This window comes from Panthera tigris, chromosome C2, assembly GCF_018350195.1.
Source record: "Panthera tigris isolate Pti1 chromosome C2, P.tigris_Pti1_mat1.1, whole genome shotgun sequence".
Classification (NCBI taxonomy): domain Eukaryota; kingdom Metazoa; phylum Chordata; class Mammalia; order Carnivora; family Felidae; genus Panthera; species Panthera tigris.
This window is the reverse complement of record NC_056668.1, coordinates 156,910,016-156,934,780: the sequence shown is the minus strand read 5'-3', so window position 1 is coordinate 156,934,780 and position 24,765 is coordinate 156,910,016. Positions and strand designations below refer to the sequence as shown.

Here is a 24,765-nt window from a genome sequence, read left to right as displayed (position 1 = left end):
AGCCGAGTCCGATGCAAAAGCAAAGAACCTTTATTCGAGCTAGCTCGAGCTCAATCCCCCGCCTGCACCGCCGCAGCGCTGAGATACGGGAGAGAGAGAGAGCGGGTTTCAAAAGCACAAAGGTTTTATAGGGATCATGGCCTTAGCCGATTGGCTGGGGAAGGGTCGTGGCCTCAGCCGATTGGCTTGCTAGCTGATTGGCTGGGGAAAGGTCAGAGTCCCGTCACGCAGGTTGCCGTGGTTTGATCGGGAAGTTTGAACAGGTGAGTGGGAAGTTACTCAAGGGGAGGATACAGAACAAGATGGAGTCGGCCGGCCTAGGCCTGCTCTTTCATTCCCCCCTTGTCCTGTAGCTTGAGGACCCAATCATGGGACCAGCTGCATTTCTATTTTGTCCTCTCCTGTTATTAGGGGCTTGTGCTGAGCACGGAGGACCATTAGTTGGACGGCCCCCACGCGGTCCCTGAGCTGGTGTCTATGATCTGCCAGGTAATGTTTTGGGGGATGTGGGGACTCCCGGCAGCATGAGCAATGACAAGCAGAGTTAACAGAGTTACCAATATCAGGTGGGTCGAATGCACCGTAACTTGACCTTGAGCGGGTTGTGTTGGTCCCGATAGATGGCCCATTGTGTGACGAAGTCCTTCCGGATCGAGGAGGGGTCCGCTGGCCGAACGTGGGTGTGATGGACCCAGGTCGCAATGCCGTCTACTTTGAGAGCGGTGGGGGTTGTCAGCATCACGATGTAGGGTCCCTTCCAGCGTGGCTCGAGGGTCTCTCAGTGGTGCCTCTTGACGTAGACCCAGTCTCCTGGCCTGTACTGATGAGGTGTGGGAGTCGGGCCAGCCTCATAGATGGCATGGAGGCGCGGCCAAAAGTCCTCGTGCGCCCTCTGGAGCCCTCTCAAGGAAAGAAAAAGTTCTTGATCTTTAAACTCAGCAATAAGTTCAGCTCGAAGGCTGGGAATAACAGGGGGTGGTCTGCCAAACATAATCTTGTAGGGAGTAAAACCCAGAGTGTAAGGAGTGTTTCTAACACGGTAAAGGGCGTACGGTAGGAGAGTCACCCGGTCCCCGCCAGTCTCCATGGTTAATTTGGTAAGGGTCTCTTTTAGGGTTCTATTCATTCTTTCTACCTGTCCTGAGCTCTGGGGCCTATAAGCACAATGTAATTTCCAGTTTGCCCCCACCGCCTTGGCTACTGCCTGTGTTACCTGCGAGATAAAAGCTGTTCCATTGTCTGATCCTACCATGGCAGGAAAACCATACCTGGGTAAGATGTCTTCTAGTAGCTTCTTAGCCACCGTCTGAGCCGTTTCATGCTTGGTTGGGTATGCCTCCACCCAGCCAGAGAAGGTGTCTGTAAATGCTAAAAGATATTCATAACCATACTTTCCTGGTTTGACTTCAGTGAAGTCGACTTCCCATTGGGCTCCCGGTCTGGTGCCTCTGAGCCTGGTTCTTTTATTTGATGTGGCCCTCGCGTTGGTGAGTTGGCAGGTCTTGCAGGCAGATACAACTTGCTCTATTTTGGTGTCCTGTTGGTGAATCTTGATTCCGGCATGTCAGATTAAGTCTTTTAATTTTCGGGCCCCCATGTGAGTAGACCGATGCATGTGCTCTAATATTGAGACTCCAAGCCGGTCTGGCAGCACGAGCTCCTTGTTAGGTGTATACCACCATCCCTTTATCTCCTGGGCCATGGGAAGTTTCTTGATCTGCTGTAACTCCTCCTGGGGTATTTGGGCTGGTCTGGTAAAACTGGGTCTCCTGGGTCCAGTAGTTGTATGGTCATGGTGGGGACTGAAGTAAGGGCTACTGCCTTGGCTGCCTGGTCAGCCTTTCGATTACCTCTAGCTACCGGGTTATCAGTTTTCTGGTGCCCTTGGCAGTGGATAATGGCCAGCTTGGCAGGAAGCCATAAGGCTGTAAGCAGGTCAAGTATCTCCTGCTTATTTTTTATAGTCCGTCCTTCTGCCATCAGTAACCCCCTCTCCTGATAAATTGCCCCATGAATATGAGCTGTGGCAAATGCATAACGGCTGTCTGTGTAGATGTTAAGCCGTTTTCCAGCTCCCAGCGTTAGTGCCTTGGTTAAGGGCGACGAGCTCTGCTCGCTGGGCTGACGTTCTGGAGGGTAGAGCCTCTGCCCATACAGTGTCCGTTTTGGTGACCACCGCTGCACCCGCATACCTGTGTCCATCCTGCACGAAGCTGCTGCCATCAGTGAACCAAGTAGCCTCGGCATCGGGGAGGGGCCGGTCGGTCAGGTCCGTCCGGAATCCATGTACTCGTTCAAGGATCCCCGCACAGTCATGTAGTGGAGCATCTAGTTCGGGGTCAGGCAGCAGGGTTGCAGGATTGAGGGCCGCACTGGGATGGAACCGCACCCGTGGAGGGTTGAGTACGAGGCTCTGGTAATGAGTCATACATGTGTTGCTCATCCATCTGTCAGGAGGCTGTTTCAGGACCCCTTCAATGGCGTGTGGGGTCGTGATCCAGATCTCCTGTCCTAGGGTCAGTTTGTCTGCCTCCTTGACTAGGAGTGCTGTCGCCGCAATAATTCTTAGGCATGGCGGCCAGCCGGCAGCCACTGGGTCTAGCTTCTTGGACAGGTAAGCCACCAGGCGGTTCCAGGGGCCTAAGGCTTGAGTTAGAACCCCTTTTGCTATTCCCTTGTGTTCGTCTACAAAGAGGTGGAAGGGCCTCGTAATGTCTGGTAGGCCCAGGGCTGGGGCACTTAGGAGGGCCTTTTTTAACTGATTAAAGGCAGTTTCTTCTTTTTCAGTCCATTTAAATGTTTCCCCCTCTTTGGTAGCTTCATATAGAGGCCTGGTGATCTCAGCAAAACCCGGAACCCAGAGGTGGCAGTAGCCAGCCGATCCTAGGAATTCCCTTACTTCCCTTCAGGTAGTGGGAGTAGGGATCTTTAGGACAGTTTCTTTTCTGGCATCTGATAACCGCCGCTGTCCGCCCTCCAGGATATATCCCAGGTAACTTACCCTCTCCCTGCATATCTGAGCCTTCTTCGCGGATGCCTGGTACCCCAAGGCCCCCAGGGTAGCCAGCAGGTCCTGGGTCCCTCGCTCACAGTCTTTGGCCGTGTCGGCAGCAATCAGGATGTCATCTACATACTGTAGGAGGGCGAGGCCAGGGTGCTCCCTTCTGTACTCACCCAGGTCCTCGTGTAGTGCCTCGTCGAAGATGGTGGGTGAATTTTTGAATCCCTGAGGTAGCCGTGTCCAGGTGAGTTGCCCACTGTAGCCCTCCTCCAGATCATGCCACTCGAAGGCGAACAAGGGTTGGCTCTGGGGTGCCAGCGGCAGACTGAAGAAGATGTCCTTTAAATCTAGTACAGTATACCATACCCTGGAGGGCGCCAAGGAGCTCAAGAGAGTATATGGGTTGGGAACAGTTGGGTGTATGTCCGCGACCCTCTTATTTACTTCCTGGAGGTCTTGTACCGGTCGGTAGTCATTTGTGTGAGGCTTTTTGACCGGCAGTAGGGGGTGTTCCAGGCAGACTGGCAAGGAACTAGTACCCCTAGGCTTCGTAGTCTCCAGATGTGTGGCTGGATCCCCTCCCGGGCCTCCCGAGACATGGGGTATTGTTTGATCCTTACCGGACCTTCTCCTGGCTTGAGCTCTACCAGGACCGGGGTCCTGTGAGTGGCTAGTCCTATCCCCGCCATCTCTGCCCAAACCGAGGGGAATTCTTGTAGCCATCTGTCTATATTATCTTCTCTCGGGAGCACCTCCTGGTGGAGGCGGTATTCATCCTCTAGTTTTATGGTCAGGACCTGGATGGGGTGGCCCTTGCCATCGGTGACCTGAGGCCCCCCTTGTCTGAAAGTTATCTGAGCTCCAATCTTGGTCAGTAAGTCCCGTCCTAACAGGGGGTAGGGGCATTCTGGTATTACCATAAAGGAGTGGGATACCCGGCCCGTCCCCAAATCTACTGTTCTTCGGGTAGTCCATGAATACTGGCTCATACCAGTTGCCCCTTGTACCCAGGACTTCTTGCTGGCTAGTTTTCCTTGTGGGGTGCGGAGGACCGAATGTTGTGCTCCAGTGTCGACGAGGAAGTCAACAGGGGTCCCCCCCACTTTAAGAGTTACCCTGGGTTCGGGGAGAGGGTCCAAACCCCGACTCCCCTAATCACTCAGTTCATCTAGCTCTAGGACTTTTACTCGATCAGTCTTGCTTCCCTTCCCACCGGCCCTTTTTGGACAATCTCGGGCCCAATGCCCTATCTCCTTGCAGTATGCACACTGATCTTTCTGCAGCCTCCGCTTCCACCCCTTGGTGGTTCCTTTACCTCCTCTTGAGTCGCCCACCAGCTGCCAGAGACGGCGGTCTCATTCCTCGGGGGAATCAGCAGTGGTAGCTAGTAGTATTCTGGCCAGGTCTCGAGTCTGCTTACTGCCGGCAGCCGCCATGGCGCGAGCCTGCTTGTCCTCAGGAGGCTCCCGGTTATTATATACCTTTTCGGCTACCACCAGTAAGTCCTGCAGACTTTTTTCTCCTAGTCTATCTATTTTCTGTAATTTTCTCCTAATGTCTATGGCCGATTGGTTTACAAAGGCCATAATAACAGCTGCCTTGCTTTCCGGAGCCTCTGGATCCATGGGGGTATAGGTATGGAATGCCTCCGTGATCCGTTCTAAAAAGGCAGCCGGAGATTCATCTTTTCCCTGTTGTACATTTCCTACCTTGGCCAAATTGGTAGGCTTTCTAGCAGCCATTCGGAGACGCCCCATTAAAGTCTGGCGGTAGACCCGGAGACTCTCCTTACCTTCTGCCGTGTTGAAATCCCACTGGGGCCAAGTTAAGGGGAAGGAGGCATCTATCTGAGCCTGGTTGGTGGTGGGATTCCCGTCTGCACCCGGAACTAGTTTTCGGGCCTCACTGAGGATTCTTTCTCTTTCTTCAGTCGTGAACAGGACCTGCAAAAGCTGCTGGCAATTGTCCCACATGGGCTGATGGGTAAAAAGAACAGAGTCTAATAAATCAATAAGCCCTGCTGGTTTCTCAGAAAACTTAGGCTTCTGAGCTTTCCAATTGTAGAGGTCACTAGTGGCAAAAGGCCAATAGTGATGGGGCTGATTCCCCTCCGCGTCTGGGGGTCCGGTGGCTTGCAGGGGCAGAATAGTGGAGTCAGTGGCGGAGGCGGATTGCTCCCTCTGAGCCCTTTGTCTGGTAAAGGGCGGGCTTCCCACTGGAGCGTTTCCGCCTCCCACTCTCGGAACAGCGTCTGCCTCCCCCCGGAAGGGGGAGGATGGAGTTCTTCTGGCATCCTAGGGGGGTTATACGGGGGAGGAAAAATTAATTCTTCTTCAGTTCCCCCTTGTAGGACAGGGTAGAGGGATGCTGAAGGCTGGGTAAGACTTCTTGTTCTCCTTCTCTGTCCCCTGTAAAGCAAGAATGGGTTTTGGCTCCAGAGGGCGTGGGGCTAGGAAGGGCTTAAACCAAGAGGGTGGGCCTTCTACAAGGTCCTGACAAGTGATAATGTAAGGGAGCCGATCAGGATGGCCCATCTTAGGCCGAGAGATGATACCCCTGACTCGGTGGATGGTAGGGAGTTCAAAGGTTCCCTCTGGTGGCCATCCGACATTGAAAGCCGGCCACTCGCTAGAACAAAAAACCTGCCACTGACCCTTTCGGACTTCCACACTGAGGTTGTTAGCTCTTTGGCTGACATCCTTAAAGTGATCAATCATAATGGTTAGAGGGGTAGTCTGAGTCTGTCCCATAACGTCCGTCCAGTAAGTCCACAGAACAAAACAGAGAAACACAGAAACAGACAAACAGAGGGCCCTTAGAAACAGTCTTCCAACTCCGTGGAAGCAAAACCGAAAGCTAGACGATGGCTTCACACCGACCGGCAGGAGTGACCCACCTCGTCTCAGACCTTTGAGGGGATTCCACGTCCCTCCAGAAGGGAGGATCAGAACGTCTTCCAAAACTCCCAGCCCGTGGTCCTCCAGTGCATCCACTTAGACTGTGCCAGGCACCACCAGAATTTCAGAAATGAGTTCACACAGAAGAGACAGGGAACGAACAGACACTAACTGTGGCCAATCAGGCTCTCCGGGTCGGGGGTCCCTCTGGGATCTTGGGGATCCCGGGCGAGTCCCCAAATGTTATGCCCAGAATTCATGATCCCCAAAGACCACCAGGGAGCCGAGTCCGATGCAAAAGCAAAGAGCCTTTATTCGAGCTAGCTCGAGCTCAATCCCCTACCTGCACCAACGCAGCAGTGAGATACGGGAGAGAGAGAGCGGGTTTCAAAAGCAAAAGGTTTTATAGGGATCATGGCCTTAGCCGATTGGCTGGGGAAGGGTCATGGCCTCAGCCAATTGGCTTGCTAGCTGATTGGCTGGGGAAAGGTCAGAGTCCCGTCACGCAGGTTGCCAGGCGTGGTTTGATCGGGAAGTTTGAACGGGTGAGCGGGAAGTTACTCAAGGGGAGGAGGCGTGGTCTGAGGTTTGAGCGGAACTTCTTTCTGCGGCCATGTTGGGGACATAGTCACTCAAGATGGAGGATACAGAACAAGATGGAGTTGGCCGGCCTAGGTCTCCTCTTTCATCCTCTGAAACACATAGGCAAGCACTATTACAACTTATATTTTTGCATCTACCAGAAAATCTATACCATTCTGTCTTGCAAATGTGACCATGAATATCAAACTGCTTTTTAAAAATGAAATGTATATTTATTTGCTATTTCTGCAAAGCAAACTGTACCACTGGACTTCCTCCCAAACCATCCTTAATATTGTCTTTGGGTGCTGATCTCACATGGACTCCTAATAGCATCTGCTTTCAGACTCCCCATCTTCCGACCTGGTGTCTCTTTGTGTTGTCTCCTTGCAGTGGCTGAGTTGAATATCATCTTATAGTCACATGTTTTTTTCTCCTTGTCCCTAAAATCCACTCACATTCCACTCCAGCCTTTCTAATGCACTCAATAATATGTCCTTATATATGTATTATTCCTTCAGTGTACAATGGGAAGTATTCCAATTTACATAAATAAGTGGTTCCACATTATGGATCTCAGTCTTTCTGTCTACACAATTCTTTCTTTCTTTCTTTCTTTCTTTCTTTCTTTCTTTCTTTCTTTCTCTCTTTCTTTCTGGTTCTAATTTTTCTTCTAGTTCTTTAAAAATCTTAATTCCGGTATAGTTAACACAAATGTTGTATTAGTTTCAGGTGTACAGTATACTGATTCAACAATTCTGTACACCACCCGCTGCTCATCATGGCAAGTGCACCCCTTAATCCCCATCACTGTTTTACCAATCCCCTTACCCACGTCCTCCCTGGAAATCATCATTTTGTTCTCTATAATTAAGAGTATGTTTCTTGGTTTGTCTCTCTCTCTCTTTTCCTTTGCTTGTTTGTTTTGTTTCTTAAATTCCACATATGAGTGAAATCATATGGTATTTGTCTTTCTCTGACTATTTCACTTAGCATTATACTCTCTAGCTCCATCTGTATTGTTGCAAAAGGCAAGATTTCATTCTTTAGAATGGTTGGGGAATATCTATATCTATCTATATCTATATGTATATCTATATAATCACATCTTCTTTATCCATTCATCTATTGATGGACACTGGGCTGCTTCCATATGTTGCCTATTGTAGATAATGCTGCTATAAACATCGTAGTGCGTGTATCCCTTTGAATTAGTATTTTTTTGGTAGTTTTTTTTTGGGGGGGGTAAATATCCAGTAGTGAAATTACTGGATCGTGGGGTAGTTCTATTTTTAATTTTTTGAGGAAACTCCATACTGTTTTCCACAAGGGCTGCACCAGTTTGCATTTCCATCAACAGTGCTTTTTCTCTGTATCCTTGCCAACACTTGCTATTTCTTGTGTTTCTTTACTTTTACCACTCTGACAGGTGTGGGGTGATAGTACATTGTAGTATTGATTTGCATTTTTTACATTTCCCTGATGATTAGTGATGTTGAATATCTTTTCATGTGTCTGTTGGACATCTGGATGTATGTACAACTATATATATCTTTTCATGTCATTTAACTGCAGCATGGTGTTCGAGAATATTCATCCACCACACATTTCTTATCTGATCCCCTAGTGATGGTCACTATATCAGTTAAAGTAATAGCAGAAAATGAATCAAACATAATAAATTTGTTATGAGACATATCAAAACACTTATTCCTGACAGCAGGCATCTCTCTTCTAAAGCAGGACTTCAGGGACCCAGACACCTATCTTATAGCTCTGCCATCTTAAAACCAAGGTTTTCAAGACTGTCACAGTTTCTGATAATGATAAAGAAGGGGAGAGAGGACTGAAGATTGCACGTGGGAGGATTTTCCTGGGCTGTGTCTATAGTGGTACAGAACACATCTAATCATGTTCCATCAACTGGAGTTTGGTGACAGGCCATACCCAATGCCAGGAAAGCTGGAAAGCTATTGTAGAAGGAATTGCCTTTTAAATTGCAGTTTTTAAATTGGTATGTAGACATAAAACTAACTTTTTTCCAATGGTGACCTTGTATCTTGTGACCTTACACATTGACTTGTTAGTTCTAGTAATTGGTATATATACTCTTTAAAATTTTCTATGTAAACAATCATGTCATCTGGGACTAGAGAAAATTTTGCCTCTTCCTCTGATCTTTTTAAAAAGTTTATTTATTTATTTTTGAGAGTGAGAGAGAGAGAAAAAAAAAACACAAGCAGGGGAGGGGCAGAGAGAGGGGAAGACACAGAATCCAAAGCAGGCTTCAGGCTCTGAGCTGTCAGTACAGAGCCCAAATGTGGGACTCGAACCCAAGAACCATGAGATCATGATCTGAGCTGAAGTTGGACACTTAACCAAGTGAGTCACCCAGGCTTCTTCCTCTGATTTTTATGGCTTTCCTTTTTCTTACCTTGTTGCAGTGGCTACAATTTCTAGGACAATGTTGAATAGAAATGGTGAGCATAGATACCTTTGCTTTGTCACTGACTATAGGAGGAAAGCATTCAGCATTTCATCATTTGGTATGATGTTAGCTGTAGGTCTTTTGTTGATGACTTATATCAGATTGAGGAAATTTCCTTTTCTCCTAGTATTTTAAGTGGTTTTTATCCTGAATTGGTGTGGAATTTTGTTAAATGTTTTTCCTGCATGTCTTAAAATCATGTGATTTCCCCCCATTTATTGTGTTAGTATGGAGAAATTTACTGATTGTTTTTCAAACTTTAAACCAATTTTGCCTTCTGTGGATAAAACTCATTTGTCCACAATGTATTGATTTATTAATATTTTTGCTAAGTACTCTTACATGTATGTACCTGAGAGGTATTGTTCTACAGTATTCTTGTATTACCTTGGTCTGGTATTGGTATTAAGAAAATGCTGCTTTCATAAAATAAATTGGGAAGTGTCTCCTACTCCTTTTTCTGGAAGAGTTTGTATAAGACTGGTGTTTTCTTCTTAAATGATTGATAGAATGTGCTAATGAAACCATCTAGGCCTAGAGTTTTGTTTATGAGAAGGACTTTGATAATAGTCAATATCTTTAATAGGTATAGGTATTTAGATTACTTATTTCCTCTTGTTTCAGCTTTAATAAGTTTGTATTTTTCATGGAATTTGTTCATTTTGTCTAAATTATTTAATGTCATAAAATTGTTCATAATGTTTGCTTACCTTTTTAATGTCTTTTCATTCCCAATAATGGTAATTTGTGTTCTTTTTATTTTCTTGATTAGCATAGCTAGAGGCCTATCAATTTTATTAATCTTAGAACCAAGCTCTCATCTTCATAATGTGCTCCATTTTTGTACTTTCTCTACTTGTCTGTTTCATTGTCTACTAATTTTCTCTATTTCATCAATTCTCTTATTTATATGGTGCTTGCTTTGGATTTACTTTGCTCCTTTTTCATAGCTATTTAACATGAAACTTTAGATTATTGATTTAAGAACTTTCTTCTCTTCTAAAATAAAAATTTGTAGGTATAATTTTCCTCTGAGACTCTAAGCATGTTTTAGCTGCATCCCACACATTTTTAATATGCTTTATTTTAATTATTATTTTTTTAAAAACCATTTTTTAAGTTTATTTATTTTAAGAGAGAGGGCACGAGTCAGGGGTGGGGGTGGAGAGAGAGAGTATTCTAAGCAAGCTCTGCAGTGTCACTGCATGGAGACTGATGTGGGGTTCAAACTCACAAACCTGAGCCGAAATCAAAAGTCTGATGCTGAAGTGACTGATCCACCCAGGTGCCCCTGCTTTATTTTAATTATTAATCAGTTCAAAATATTTTATAATTTGATTATATTATATTTCTACTTTGACTTGTTAGAAGTATGTTTAATTTCCAAATATTTGTAGTTTATTTTTTTCTTGATAACTTTGCATTTTTGGTCTCTATAGCCATTTGTGTCCAGTACATGATCTAACTTGATTGTACCATGTATATTCTGCAGTCATTGGTAAAGTGTTCTACAGCTGTCACTTAGGTCAAGGAGGTCAACAGTATTTTTCAAATCTCTGTCCTTGCTGATTTTTATTTTTTGTCTGTTTTTTTAAATCTATAACTGTGAGAGGAATGTTAAATCTACAACTATAATTATGGATTTGTTTTTTTCTTCTTTAGTTCTATCCATTTTTGCTTTATGTACTTGCAAGTCTATTAGTTGACATACTTAAAATTTGATTGTTTTGTCTTCCTGAAGAATTTATCCTTGTATAATTTGAAATGTCTCTTTATTGATGGCAATTCTTTGTCTGAAAGAGTACCATACACAATCTCAATGTGGCCAATTTAAATTTCTTATGCTTCCTTTTTGCATGGTATATTCTTTTTTATAGGTTTACTTTAACTTGTCTATATCTTTGTATTTAAAATATCTCTTGTGGGGTGCCTGGGTGGCTCACTCGGTTGAGCGTCCAACTTTGGCCCAGGTCATGATCTTGCAGTTTGAGTTTGAGCCCTGCATCAGGCTCTGTGCTAACAGCTTGGAGCCTGGAGCCTGCTTCTGATTCTGTGTCTCCCTGTCTCTCTGCTCCTCCCCTGTTCATGCTCTGTCTCTCTCTCAAAAATAAACATTACAAAAATTTTTAAAGATTTCTTGTACACAAAAACACTAATTCAAAGGGATACATGCACCCTGACGTTTCTAGCAGCACTCTCTATAATAGCCAATGTATGCAAAGAGCCCAAGTGTCCATTAATTGATGAATGGATAAAGAAGATGGATATAAATACAAAATGGAATATTGCTCAGCCATAAACAGGAATGAAATCTTGCCATTTGCAGCAACATAGATGGAGCTAGAGAGTATTATGCTAAGCAAAATAAGTCAGTCAGAGAACAACAAATACCATATGATTTTACTCATATCTGGAATTAAAGAAACAAAACAAATAAGCAAAGGGGAGACAGAGAGAGAGAACATGAGCGAGAGAGGCAAACCAAGCAATATATGTTTAATTATAGAGAATGAACTGATATTTACCAGAAGGGAGATTGGTGATGGGGATTGAGGAGTGCCCTTGTAATGAGCACTGAGCGATGTATGCAAGTGTTGAATTCATATACTGTACACCTGAAAATAATATTACACTGTACGTTCACTAATTGGATTTAAATAAAAACTTAAAAAAAAAATCTCTTGTAGGTAGCATGTTAGGTATGTATTTTTTCCCCCTCAAACAGATTGACAATCTCTGCCTTTTATTTGGACTGTTTAGTCCACTTTCATTTAGTGTAATAATGGTTAGATTTAGGTTTGCCATTTTGCTATTTGTGTTCTGTTTGTCTTAATTGTGTTTTGTTCCTCTGTTCTTTCTTTCCTATCTTATTTTGTATTAATTTTTTTTTAGAATTCGACTTTTATCTGCTGATATTTATTTTAGTGGTTGCTCTAGGAATTAGAATATATATCCTTAACTTTTCGCAGTCTATTTTGAATTAATATCATAACATCTTACCTAAACAATACCTTACAGTCATTTAAGTCATATTATATATATATAGTATATATATATATATTACATCCACATATATTATAAGCCCCCCAATTTAGTGTAATAGTTATTGTTTTATACATATCGCCATATACATATTTTTCAAAAATTAGGAACAACATGCCATTTCATGTTTGCCTATATATTTTCTATTTCTGGTGTTCTTCAATCCTTATTGCAGATCCAAGTTTTCATGTGTTATATTCCTTTAGTGTATACAGCATCCTTTAACTTTTTTTTGTGGGGCAGGCATGCTGGTGATGAATTTTCTTAGGTACTATTTACCTGAAAAGGTCTTTATTTCATCTTTTATTCTTGAAGGATATTTTGGCTGGATGTAGAATTCTGAGTTGACAATTTTCTTTCAGCACTTTTATTTAATTTTAATTTTGAATCGAGGTATAATTGACATTATATAAGTTTTAAGAGTATAACATGGTGATTTGACTTTTGTATATATTGCAAAATAATCACTACAGTAAGTCTAGTTAACTTAGAACATTTTAATTTTTTCTTGTGATGATAACTTTCAAGATTTACTCTCTTAACAACGTTCAGATAAGTAATACAGTATTATTTTATTTTATTTTTAAATTTTTTTTTAATTTTATTTTTTTTAATTTACATCCAAATTAGTTAGCCTATAGTGTAACAATGATTTCAGGAGTAGATTCCTTAATGCCTCTTACCCATTTAGCCCATCCCCCCTCCCACAACCCCTCCAGTAACCCTCTGTTTGTTCTCCATATTTAAGAATCTCTTATGCTGTAATACAGTATTTTTTTAATGTTTATTTATTTTGAGAGAGAGAGAGAGAGAAAGAGAGACAGTGCAAGTAGGGGAGGGACAGAGAGAGAGAAGGAGAGAGAATCACAGGCTCTGCTGCTGCAGCACAGGCTTAATCCCATGAACTGCGAGATCATGACCTGAGCCAAGATCAAGAGTCGGATGCTCAACTGACTGAGCCACCCAGGTGCTGTTGTAATACAGTATTAACCAAAGTCACCATGCTGTTATTTCATAAGTGAAATAAGTGGAATTTTGTACCTTTTGACCTCCTTCACCCATTTCACCCTCTTCACCCCCAGGCTCTGGTAACCACCAGTCTGTTCTCTTTATCTGTAAGCTGGGTTTTTTTGTTTTTTGTTTTTTGTTTTGTTTTTTTTTTTTTTTAGATTCCACATATAAGTGAGATTATATGGTACTCGTCTTTCCCTGACTTATTACACTTAGCATAATGCCCTCAAAGTTCACCCATGTTGCACAAACAGCAAGATTTCAGTTTTTCAAAAGCTGAATAATATTCTACAGTGTGGATATGTGTATGTGTATATATATATATATATATATATATATATATCTCACAATTTCTTTATCCATTCATTTATTGATGGCCACTTAAGTTGTTTCCATATTGTGGTATTGAACAATGCTACAACAAACATTCAGTACATGTATTTTGGAATTAGTGCTTTCATTTTCTTTGGATAAATACCGAAAAGTGTAATTGCTGGATCATATAGTAGTTTTATTTTTAATTTTTTGAGAAAACTCCATACTCTTTTCCATAATGGTTGCACCAATTTACATTCTCACTAACAGTGCACAAGGGTTCCCTTTCCTTCACATCCTCACCAACACTTGTGATTTCTTACATTGTTGATAATATCCATTCTAACAGGTATGAGGTTAAAGATGTCATTACACTGACTTTTTGCCTTCATTGATTTTGATGAAAAAACAATCATAGTTCTTAATTTTGCTCCCTTGTGTGTAAAGTATCCTTTTTGTCAGGCTTCTTTCAAGATTTCTTCTATCTTTAGTTTTCAACAATTAACTATAATGTGCCTACATGTGATTTATTTGTATGCAGTGAATCTGCTTAGACTCACTAAGATTCTTCATTTTCTAAATTCACGTTTCTCACCAAATTTGGAAATTTGGACTAATTCTTCAAATGTTTTTGCCCTTTCTCTGTCTTCTTTTGTTCTGGGACTCCAATTATACCTGTGTTAAAACTTTCGATATTTTACCACAGTTAATTTTATTTTTCTCTGTCAAATCACATATGCTATTAAGCCCACCTAGTGAAATTCAGAACTCTTTTGATAGCCAAATCCTCCTAAAACACTATTCTCTCTGTGTAGATCTTTTAAGAATCTACAGTATACATTTTATTAGTTATAAATTATACCTCAGGAAAGAAATACTACAGTGGCTCCCCACTGCCTACAAAATTCAGGCCAAGTGACTTATCTTTGCCCTCAAAGATTTCTAAAATAGTTATATGCATTGTTTGTATATGCAAAAAACTGCTGCATGAATATAAAAGAAACTGCAAACATTCATTTTCTCTAGGGATACGAACTGAGTGGTAAACAAGCATGGGAGGGAAACATTTCAACATTTACTTTAGAAATTTGAACCAGTTTGGAAGTTACTTATTCCAACAATGACAGTATCCAAAAGTATACAATCCTGTTGCCATTTCTGATCTATTGTCTCTCCCATTCCTGGATGGCACATATGCTCCTTTGGTCCAATCATTGTACTGCCCCCTGCCTAACCTGTGCTCCTTTTCCTTAACATTCATCCAAGGCCTTAACCTGCCTTCAAGACCCAACTGGCTCTGTGTTTATGAAGAATTCTGTACTAGAACTCTGGCAGTTACAGGTTCCAGGCTTTGTCTAAGAAGGGGTACAGGTGGAGCTGATCTCAGGGATAACTAGACTGAGGGAGTTGGATGTCATTGGTACTTCCCAGCATTTGTACCTACCTCTTTTTGCATGCTAATTTTGTTTTCCCAGGCTCCCTATGCAGAAGAAATAAAATCTTCAGACCAATTTTATTTATAGCCGCATTATCAGAGAGAAAAAAGCATTCCCACGTCAAGTTCGGTAAGAAGAATTCCAAGGAGGATTCAGATTGGCCTGAATTTAGCTGGGGCAAGGACATGTAGCAAATCACCAATCAGCTCAGCCTGTGATTGGCAAACTGATCACACCTATATGCCTGGAAGGACAGTGGGGATAAGGGTGGGGGGTGGGGGGTGGAGAGCAATTCCCCAGAAGGAGAGGAGAGAGGTGCCTACCTTTGACAGAATATCAACAGACATACACTGTTTCTTCCTTGGCAACTGCGATGACCACTGTCCTATCTATGCTTCCCATAGTACTCTTTTACATCATATGTTGGGCTGTTACACATCATATGTTGGGCTGTTTTTTAAAGTATGGTATGAGATCATCTTATTTTCTCTACACTTTAATCTCTGAGCAAACAAGGTTATAAGTGTTAAACACCACAAATCCTGGCACAGATATGAATATGGAGGTTTGCTAGCACTTATATCAAAGCTAAAGTCAGATGCAAGATGCTTTAATGTGTTGTGGTCTGGCTGCCTGAAGAGCTCCCTCTGGGCAAAAGAGCGATCAGAAGGGAAGAGAGTGTTTGGACTAAAGGTCAGGGCAAGCATGATTGGCACTTTCTCACTCTAATACTGGACTAGGCAGCTTTTTCCTGGAGTTAACACCTTTTGTCAATGACAGTTCAGCCTATGTTGAGACCACCTTCTAGCTTTTGCATATATACTGGGATATGACACAGATGTTACACTTTGTTTAATGTTTTATTAATTTTTGAGAGAGAGACAGAGTGTGAGCAGGGGAGGGGCAGTGAGAGGGAGACACACACACACACCCAGAGTCTGAAGCAGGCTCCAGGCTCTGAGCTTGAACTCATGAACTGTGAGATCATGACCTCAGCTGAAGTCAGATGCCCAAGCAACTGAGCCATGCAGGTGCCCCAGATGTTACAGTTTAATAGCTACCATCTTTAACGTCTTCACATCCGTTAATGCTGCTAAGATCACTATTCTTGTCCTTGTACATAAAAGTATTTGCAACAGCTCGCTATCACTTAGTGGACTTGAAAAAAATTGTTTAACTGAGAAAAGTTTGTTTTAGACTTACAGAGAAATTCTTTGCTGAAAAAGGTGTTTAGTGACTTCAAATGTCAGTGTGATAGTGTCACTAGGAATGAAGAATAAAATGAATATGAACTTAGGCTTAGAAGAAACTAATGAACTCTCAACTCCTTACTTGATTTATAACTTACTTTGATACTTTCTCAATGATAATGTATTTAGAGATATTGTTACATAATCACAGCCAGCATTCCAACCCAACCTTCATTTGCTACTGTTTCACACACTGACAATTTTGATAAAGGGTATTCCCCAGAGGACAATGAGGAAATGTTTTCCAATCTATTTGGAAATAATAAGGTAAGCAGCTCTGGTAACTAAAACTGAAACCTATAAAGATGAGCTTTAGGTTATCAGTGGAATGCACCATTCACATCTCTGCCCAGGTAAATGTCATTGATAAACACAGGTGCTCTGTTCCCTTCAAACTGGCGAGAGACCCTGTGTCATGTCTTAGTTCGGTGACACCTTTCCTCAAGGAAGTTCCACACACAAGGAACAATAGGTCATGGGAGAGCAGTGGGCACCTTAGTGGAGTCTGTGACTTATCCTTCCCAGGCCTCCATACAGATTCTGAAAAAGCTGGGCTGGAGACTGAGGCTCGTACTTGAGGCCTAAATAGGATTTCTTATCCTAAGCCCAAAACCCAAATCTTGGGACCCTATTCCCTGTGCTCAGATGATGGTAACAAACCCAAAGCAATGATACATAGGCTAAAGAGTGTATATGAGGAAAAGTGGCCAAGCCCTGGCAGAATCTGTTTTGCTTCCATGAGTGATGCGGGGCTTGTTCCAGAAACAGCATTGAAAATGACAGAACTTGGGCAACGATCTTTCTTAGCAGACATGCACCATGGTACTAACCGTCTGAAAAGCATGACAGGCCATGAGAGAGTACCACTGGAGGGGGATGGGATGCTTTGCACCTCCCACCCCTGTGGCCCAGCATTTGGTTCCAGACACAGCTAGAATGCACAGTTCCCAGGTGTCAGCACCTTCTCCTGGCAGGGCCACACTTGCCCTGGAGCTGCTCTCATATTCTGGAGTAGTGGGGGAGGTGGGAGTTGTAAGAGACTATCCCACACAGTTGCATGTGCAATCTGGATGTGTGGGGTTAGGGCCCTATGGGGCAACCCTTGCCCAGTGGACAATAGCCCATTGTTAATGCTTTTCCTTTTTGTCCCCAAGGTAGACAATTCTGGGGTATATTTTCCTGGTCTACTCAGAAGGCTAATCCCCATTGGTCTACAGCAGTGACTGACTGATGATGGCTTTCACTCCTCTTCGTCTCATGCTCCCTTTCTCCTCGCTGCCGATACCTGGGAGGCTTTGACAAATGAACCACCTGCAAGCAAGTTTCGTCTTGGCTCTGTTCCTCAAGGAGCAGCACTGAGGCAGGGGACCATCTGAGTCACTTTATGCAAAAGTTTATGTGGAGAGAAAATAGCGATTTTGTACCATTCTCTAAGTTTCATTAATCAGCAGTAGGGGCTCACCTTTCAGCTAGTCCCTTAGCACCATGGCTCTTCTGTCTCTGCCAGAGCACCAGACTCAGGCCTGTGCTCTATCCTGGGGACAGTTTTCGTGGCTGAGACTGAAAGAACAACACACTAAATGTGCACCCTAAGCCACCAGAAATGGAGTATATCCGACAGGGGGAAAGAGTGCATCAGACAGGTGCGTGGTTCTCTTTTGGGAGACACTTGAGTCTTTCTCCATAGAAGTAACTTTTCTTCCTTTGTCTACTTCTTGGAGGCTGTTGAAAGTCAGGATTTGGTTGCAACTTAGTCAGAAGAGAAAGCGATTTGCAGGAAAGATGAAAACCCAGATTTGGAGCCTCTATAACCATGAAGGACATACAAGTGATAAAATTTACAGCCACTGCACCAGACCGTACATTTTGCAGCTACTTAAACTACTGCCATGCTGCCATCACCAGCACCAGAATATTTCCTGCTGCTTCCCGGCTGGCATTTCCCCATGGTGCTTTAGCTGGGCCCATAGGCACTGCTTGCCCTGGCAGAGCTATGGAGTCCCAGATAATTGGCTATTGTTTTACAAAAACAAAAGAGACATCAGTGAGGGCAGCGAAATGAAAGGGATCCACGTAGCCACATCTAAACATGCTATTTAATGTTACCACATGGTTTCTAACTAGGTTTCGTGAGCCTGCAGATGCCATGTTCCCTCATTTAATCAATAGTTCCATTTTAACCTCTACATTGGGGTTCTTGTCTTTAGAATAAGCCTACTATCCTGTAGACATAAACATCTTTAAGTGGCAAGAGGCCTGGGATTAGGAGGCTAGAGGAGGCTTCTGAAAACACGTTCCAGATGTGTTGTCCGGCCATGGAGGCACTTCTGGAAACCCCCTTTCGGTTATAACTGAAAGTAGGATGTGAGATGGCCCATGGTCTTTGTTGACAGTGTGGCTAAGCTGCCTGCTAACCAAATTCCATCTTCCACCCTTTAAAGTGCCTGTGGCAACTTTAAAGAAACATGTGCAGACACCACACTGGAGGCTGAAGGAAAAGTACTAGCTGTTTTAGAGAATCAAACTTCCAAAGCCTCAAGACCCTATGCTTACACTAGTGATATGAAAACTTTCTGTCTTCAAGCACAAGACCGACATTAATTTTTCTCAAATCTTTTACAATGATTCTAATCCTGGGTGGAACAAGGTTCTGGCATGGCCAACGTGTACAAATCACAGATTGGATTCCATGGGAAGCAGATGGAGTTAGGAATGCAAATGGTTTCGGGAATTCCCCTTCCTTGAGAGATCAGAGTCATGTTTAGCTCTGCTGGGATTGACCTTCTCCAAAAGCTGTGTCCAGCTCCATCCCTGGGCCCTGAAGCAGCTTTGCCTGTTCCCAGAGTGTCCTCAAGCTTCTCATGAGCTACTCTCATTGTTCCTTATGCCCCTACCTACAGGTGTTCACGTCCATCCAAGGGGCCAAGAGAAGAGCTGTCTTCATACTACCCCTAGTTCCTGCCCTGCTCAGCTTTCTTTCCACTCCTCCTTTGCCTGTCCAAATCTCCCCCTTCCTACAGTTAGGAAGAAAGAGTCCTACATGCTAAGAGAGATTGAAGGTAAGAGATGCTTAGCCTCTGGCCACCAGTCCAGCTCACCCACCCGGATACCCAGTGATAAAGACCACTGGTCATTCACTTCAACATTTTCTTAACATTTGACGGAGGCTGCTCATCATGAGTTGACCTTCCCCTGATACTACAAGCTCACATTCAGTTCTTCTCTGCTTTCTAGATTCTAGGTAAAAGAGTTTAAAATCAAACTCAGTCCTTTGTGAATGGATACCTTGTCACAGGTTAAAGGAAGAATCACAAGGGTGAGGGGATATGAATGACCCTTCTTGAGAAAGAGCCCTGTAATAATTTAGAGGATCTGAAGTGAGTTAATTTAGGATTGTAAATGTTTTGGTGGGAATAGTTAGCAGTGGAGCTTCCTATAACCAATTCTGCAGGGAAGTCACTGGCATCATTCTGAAAGCAACCTCCTGTGGGTGTCCATGGGCAAAGACTTGGTACTGGAAGAAAGACTTCGGGAACCTCCCTAGAGAGGGCTAGATTCCAGGCCTTTCCAGCCCAGGCTGTCTCCTGGGTTCTGGGGTATCCTGTTTACACCAATCAGCTTCATAGACCATGGAGAAAAAATGTCAGGCACATCAGAGATGAAGCACTGGGTTAACCCTTCCATGTTCCAGTTTATAACCACTTCTGGCTTGTCATGGGTGATTAATGGCTACTTTGAAAATCAGCAAGTGCTGAAATACTCAATTCCCAAATGACAAGGGGGCAGATGCTAAGGCTCTAGGCACTAAAAAAACAGCAAATGTTCCCCTTCTGTGTAAAAAAAAATGAGTGGGAGGAAAGAAGTGACTTGCAAAGATTTTCTGCTCTTGAAAATTAGTCTTTACCTTAAATCACCCAATGCAAGTGACTATACTGCCCAGCCTGTGGGGCTTTGGCTTGAAGCTTTCAGGACACGTAGCAACTAACTCTTTAGTTTCTCAACCGCTGTAAAAACATGATGGCAAACTTCCTTCTGCTGACATGTAACTTCTGTAAAAGATTTGTCCTGTAACATCCAGAAGTGCCTACTGCTTAGCATGGCTTAGCATCCATACCTGACTGTCTACCTGAATCCTCTCTCTTGAATAAGCTCAAGGTCATGATCCATCCATGACTATCCAGCTCGTGCATTTCTTTCTCCTGGATCCATTCCTCGAGCAGAAGTTTGGTGGCACCATATTAGCAGAGAAAGGACAACACTTCTGCATTTTGCTGCTGGCTAATCATCTAATTCCCATTTCTTAGGTTCAACATCTAATATATCTTTTGAGGTGAGAATGTATTAGTTGGCTATTGCTGTGTAACAAATTACCCCCAAAATTAACAGGGAAAAACACCAAACATTTATTATCTCAGCGTTTTTAAGGGTCAGGAATTCGGGAGCAACTTAGCTAGGGGGTTCTGGTTCAGGGTCTCTCGTGGGGTTGCAGTCATCTCAAGGCTTGATTAAGGATGGAGATTCTGCTTCCAAGTTCACTCACATAAGTAGTGGTTGGTCTCAGCACCTCACTGGCTCTTCTCCAGAGGCTTCAGTTCTTTACCATGTGAGCTTCTCCTAAGCTGTTTACAATATGGCAACTTGCTTCTCCCAGAGAGTGATGTGAGAAAGAGAGAGAGAGAGAGAGAGAGAGAGAGAGAGAGAGAGAGAGAGATTATACAAGAGTGAACTAGAAGTTGCAGTCTTTTTATAACCTAGCCCTGGAAGTGGCATGCCGTCGTTTCTACTGTCTGCTGTTGGCTAGATATAGACCAAACTTGGTACAACGTGGAAGGGGACTACACAAGAGTGTGAATACCAGGGTGTGGAGATCATTAGTGGCCATCTTGAAGATTGCCTCTGACCATTGGCAGAAGAGCTAAGACTCAAGTTCAGACCCTGCTCCTGACCTATCCACCTTCACCTCAACCCCTCTGTAAGGGAGCCAGTTTGAATCTCAGTCTACAAACTCAGATGTATGAAAAATAAAGCAACTTTTATTTTGAGCTTCCATTTCACCGAATCCTCAGAAACTTTAACTTCACACTTTTTCAGGGGAGCCAATGTATGGGGAGGGACCTCCCTGGTTTTGAAGTGTTTGTAAACAGATGGTCATATGTGGTAAAGTGGGTACCCATTTTCCTGGGGACTCTCTACAACTTCCAGACTGTAGCTGGGAATTGATCTGGGCAGCCATGTATAAACTTATCTGCCTGGTTGTACCACATCCCTTATCTTTCTTCGGTCTGGCTGCTTCCCAGATGGTTCTTCTTCGTAAATGGGGAGCAGGTTGCTTCTGCCATTTGGATTCCTCAGCCTCTCTGCTTGCTTTCACTTCCACAGCCAAGGGAACGCTCTTTCTAGGCTATTCACTTCCTTTCATGACTACCTTTCTTGAGAATCATACTGTAGACTCAGGGGGTTCTGGAAACAAGCTCTGCAGTACAGGCTACTTGTGACTTCTGCCCTGAGGCAGTGAGCCCAGGACTGCCTATGCTTTTGAAAGGTAAAAACATGGGAAGTAAAAGGAAAGGCTAAATATTCTGCTGCACTAGGCATGTTCACTATACTTCAGTTCACTAGGCTCTGCATTGTCCGTCTCATCTCCATTCTTTTGCTGGTTGCTGGTGGTCCTGAAGTTTTGTAGGCATACACACACCCCTGTCTGCAACTCTAAGTCAGTTCTTCAGGCACTGTCTTAAGACTTGTCTCCTGTCTGATACCTTTCCTGACCTCAACAGGGGTCACCGCTCTTTATTCTGCATTTTATAGGGCTCTGTTGGTCTCATTCCTAATTCGCTGCAACCTTCTCTGTGTCCATTCAGATCTGACAAATAGTCTGTTTGCTGCATCTGTCCAAAAGATGTGGTTTGACTCATGCCACTTTTTGTTTTCAATTTGAATTGGTTGTCAATATTTAAAAACAGGCATTTCTCATAAATTTGGGTTTCTGGCTTGCACTGAAAAATCCTATCTGGTAGCACCAAACTCACATTCCCATGGAATGATAATTGGCTGATGCTGAGCAGCAGCTGCCCCCTTTAGATGAGATCTGCTCTCTCCAGTCTACACCTGCCCCCTTTACCCCCTCTTATCACCTGCTAGGCCTGCGTCTGACTCATGCTCTGGTCTCTTGTGTAGTTACCTAACATCTCATATACGCTGAGTGTTTGAGATGTTTTTCTTTTCCATTTAATTGCCCAGCACATTGGGCTGAACTAGGTACAAGTTAGAACCACGCCATCTACATATTAGAAGTTATGAAGGTCCTTAGTAAACAACAGGCCCTGGCAACTGATTTTGCCTAGAATCCAAGGCCCAAGTAAGCAAAGCTTTCTGTGTGGTAGACAGAAACTCCCAATTTATTATTAGTTTATAGCTAATAATTCCAAGCATCAATTTCCCTGGTTAGTCTGTCTTGATATATACATTTAGTAATTTATTTGCAGTAGGGGCTGAAGAAGAGTGTAATAATGGAAATGCTTGATCTTTCTAATAGAAGTTTAATTTACTCTCTGAGTCTGGCTTGGAGAATTGAGTGCTAAGACACTGAGGCAGAAGTATGTGTAAGGGGGAGTGGCTGGGGTAAAGTAAGTGAAGGGGAAAGTAGGAATCAATGAGGTCAGAGAGCATAGGAGGCTGAGTATGACCGCAGGTGATAGGAAGTGGTCAGATTCTGGGGTTGCCACGGGATCTGGCATTTGCATTGGTTCAATCTAAATGAGGTCCCCAATCCATTCTGTATAATGGGGCTGAACAGGGCTCAAAGCCCGCCTTTGAGAATACTCCCAGGAGCAGGTGTAAATACACCTTTCATTTTCTATACTTCCTGTCACCCTCTTGCAGGTTTAGTGACCTGAGGCCTCAAGAAGCTAGGCAACTAGCCCTAGGTCAGAGTCAGCAATGCCTTGGTCTGGGCCTTAGCATCCAAAACGCAGAACTTGAGGACTCTTTTGAGATGACCTTTGCCCCAGAGGCTGCGCAGCTTTGCCATAGAAGTCTGGGACCTCTGGGAGTCGGGGGGCCTTTCCCTCTCTTGCTGGCTACTCATAGCAACCTGGCACTTCTATGACAACCCATTGTCTTGACTCAAGCCCTTAAATTTCCTTCTGCCCAGTTCTTTCCATGCCTTCTGGCTTCTGCTTGTGACATTAACATATCTAGAAGGGCTCCAGTACAGAGCCAGTTTGACTTCGGAGGCTGTTTTGCAAAATTAAGAGCCTGCTTTGACATGGCTTCAAGGAACACCCCAGGAGCTTCAGCAGCAGCAGTTGCTTCATTCAATCCTGGGAGACAACAAATGCTCCAAATAGGGCCACGCATGCCTAGCATTGCACAGCCACCCAGCAAGCAGCCATTTAATCTCAATTGCTCCCCACAGCGGAGCAATTAAAGAGGACGCCAGCAGGGCAGGGATCGCTGGAGAATCTTTTGAGGGAAGGAGACCCCAGGGCTGCTTTGCCAAAGGCTCTCCCCCTCCATTCACACACTGTGCAAGAATGCAAACCATGGGGCTGCCAGTTGGACGGAGGGCTGCCCCAGAAACGGGAGCCGAGATTCAGTACAGATGGCAGAAAGAGTAACAGCAACACAGAATAGTATCCCCAGGGCTCGAAACTTCCAAAATGAGATTTACAGTTCTGGCCCGCCCTCTTTCAGGAGGAAACACCTGCTCCAGCAGCTTTGGGAACGGCCTCTTATTATCAACTTCTGTGCAGGGATCAGATTTTTGCAACTAAATAGTTCCTGGTGTGAAATAAAAGCTATTTTGAGGTGGGAGGAGTTCTCAACCTTTTTGTCTTTGCATTTTGTGTCCTGATTAATTTCTCTTTATTGCTTCACTTCCAACCCTTACACAATTCTTCCTTCTCTAGCTTCTTTTCTACCCTACTCGCCTCTCCCAGTTTTCACAGCCTGTGCTTTGGGGACCAAGCCAGGGCTTACTGGTGGTTCCCAGCCCTACCTGCCCATCAGAATCACCTGGGCTCCCAAGTAGTTATGGCTGGGCCACTGTCCAGAGCACTTGTCAGAATCTCTAGGGGGAGGGCCTTGGCTTGGAATGCAGGTTTCCCGGCTGATTCTAATGTGTGCCAAAGTTCAGAACCACTGGCTAGACCAATGATGCTAAGAAATAAGACAGATTTGACTGTTCTGATTTGCTGAGGTTAGCTTAATGCCTATACACAAGTTTCTAGAAAGGTGATCTGTGAGGAGTCAATTTATTTTTTCATAGTGCTTTTCTTATTATACAAATGATACATGTTCATTGAGGAAGATGTAGAAAATTCAGAAATGAAAAAAAAAAACTATAATCAAGCCACACAGACCACCATTGATATTTTTATGTATATTTTAGTGTACATTTATTTCTTTTACCCTTATTTTTATGCACATATACAGAGAGTTCTTGAATAAAAATGGGATATGTGGCTGCATAGCTCTCTTAATATCACAAACCTCTCCCATGTGGGCAAATATACTATAGAAAACAATTTTAATTGAAGACATAGCATTGTTTCACTACTTTCCTGTTGATTTGGGGCTACTGTTTTTTCTGTTATGATGAACACGATTGTCCACTCTTATAGCTAAATCTTTGCCCACCGCTGTAGTATTGGTCTGGACTTTTCTCTATGCTCATTCACTGGGTCATATTGTCTAGTTCCATGCCTCTACTTACACACAAAAGTACTAATGCTCCAAAGTT

The 24,765-nt window shown here is 43.6% G+C and overlaps 1 protein-coding gene across 1 annotated transcript; it reads right to left on the bottom strand.

The window, feature by feature from the left end:
* Positions 1-419: 419 nt before the first annotated feature.
* On the bottom strand, positions 420-5,718 carry LOC102965697. The gene is given in 5 exon segments (XM_042998366.1): positions 420-1,690; positions 1,762-2,097; positions 2,099-3,504; positions 3,507-5,188; positions 5,468-5,718. Coding segments are annotated over 5 exon segments (4,803 nt in total). The 3' UTR covers positions 420-562.
* Positions 5,719-24,765: the final 19,047 nt, after the last annotated feature.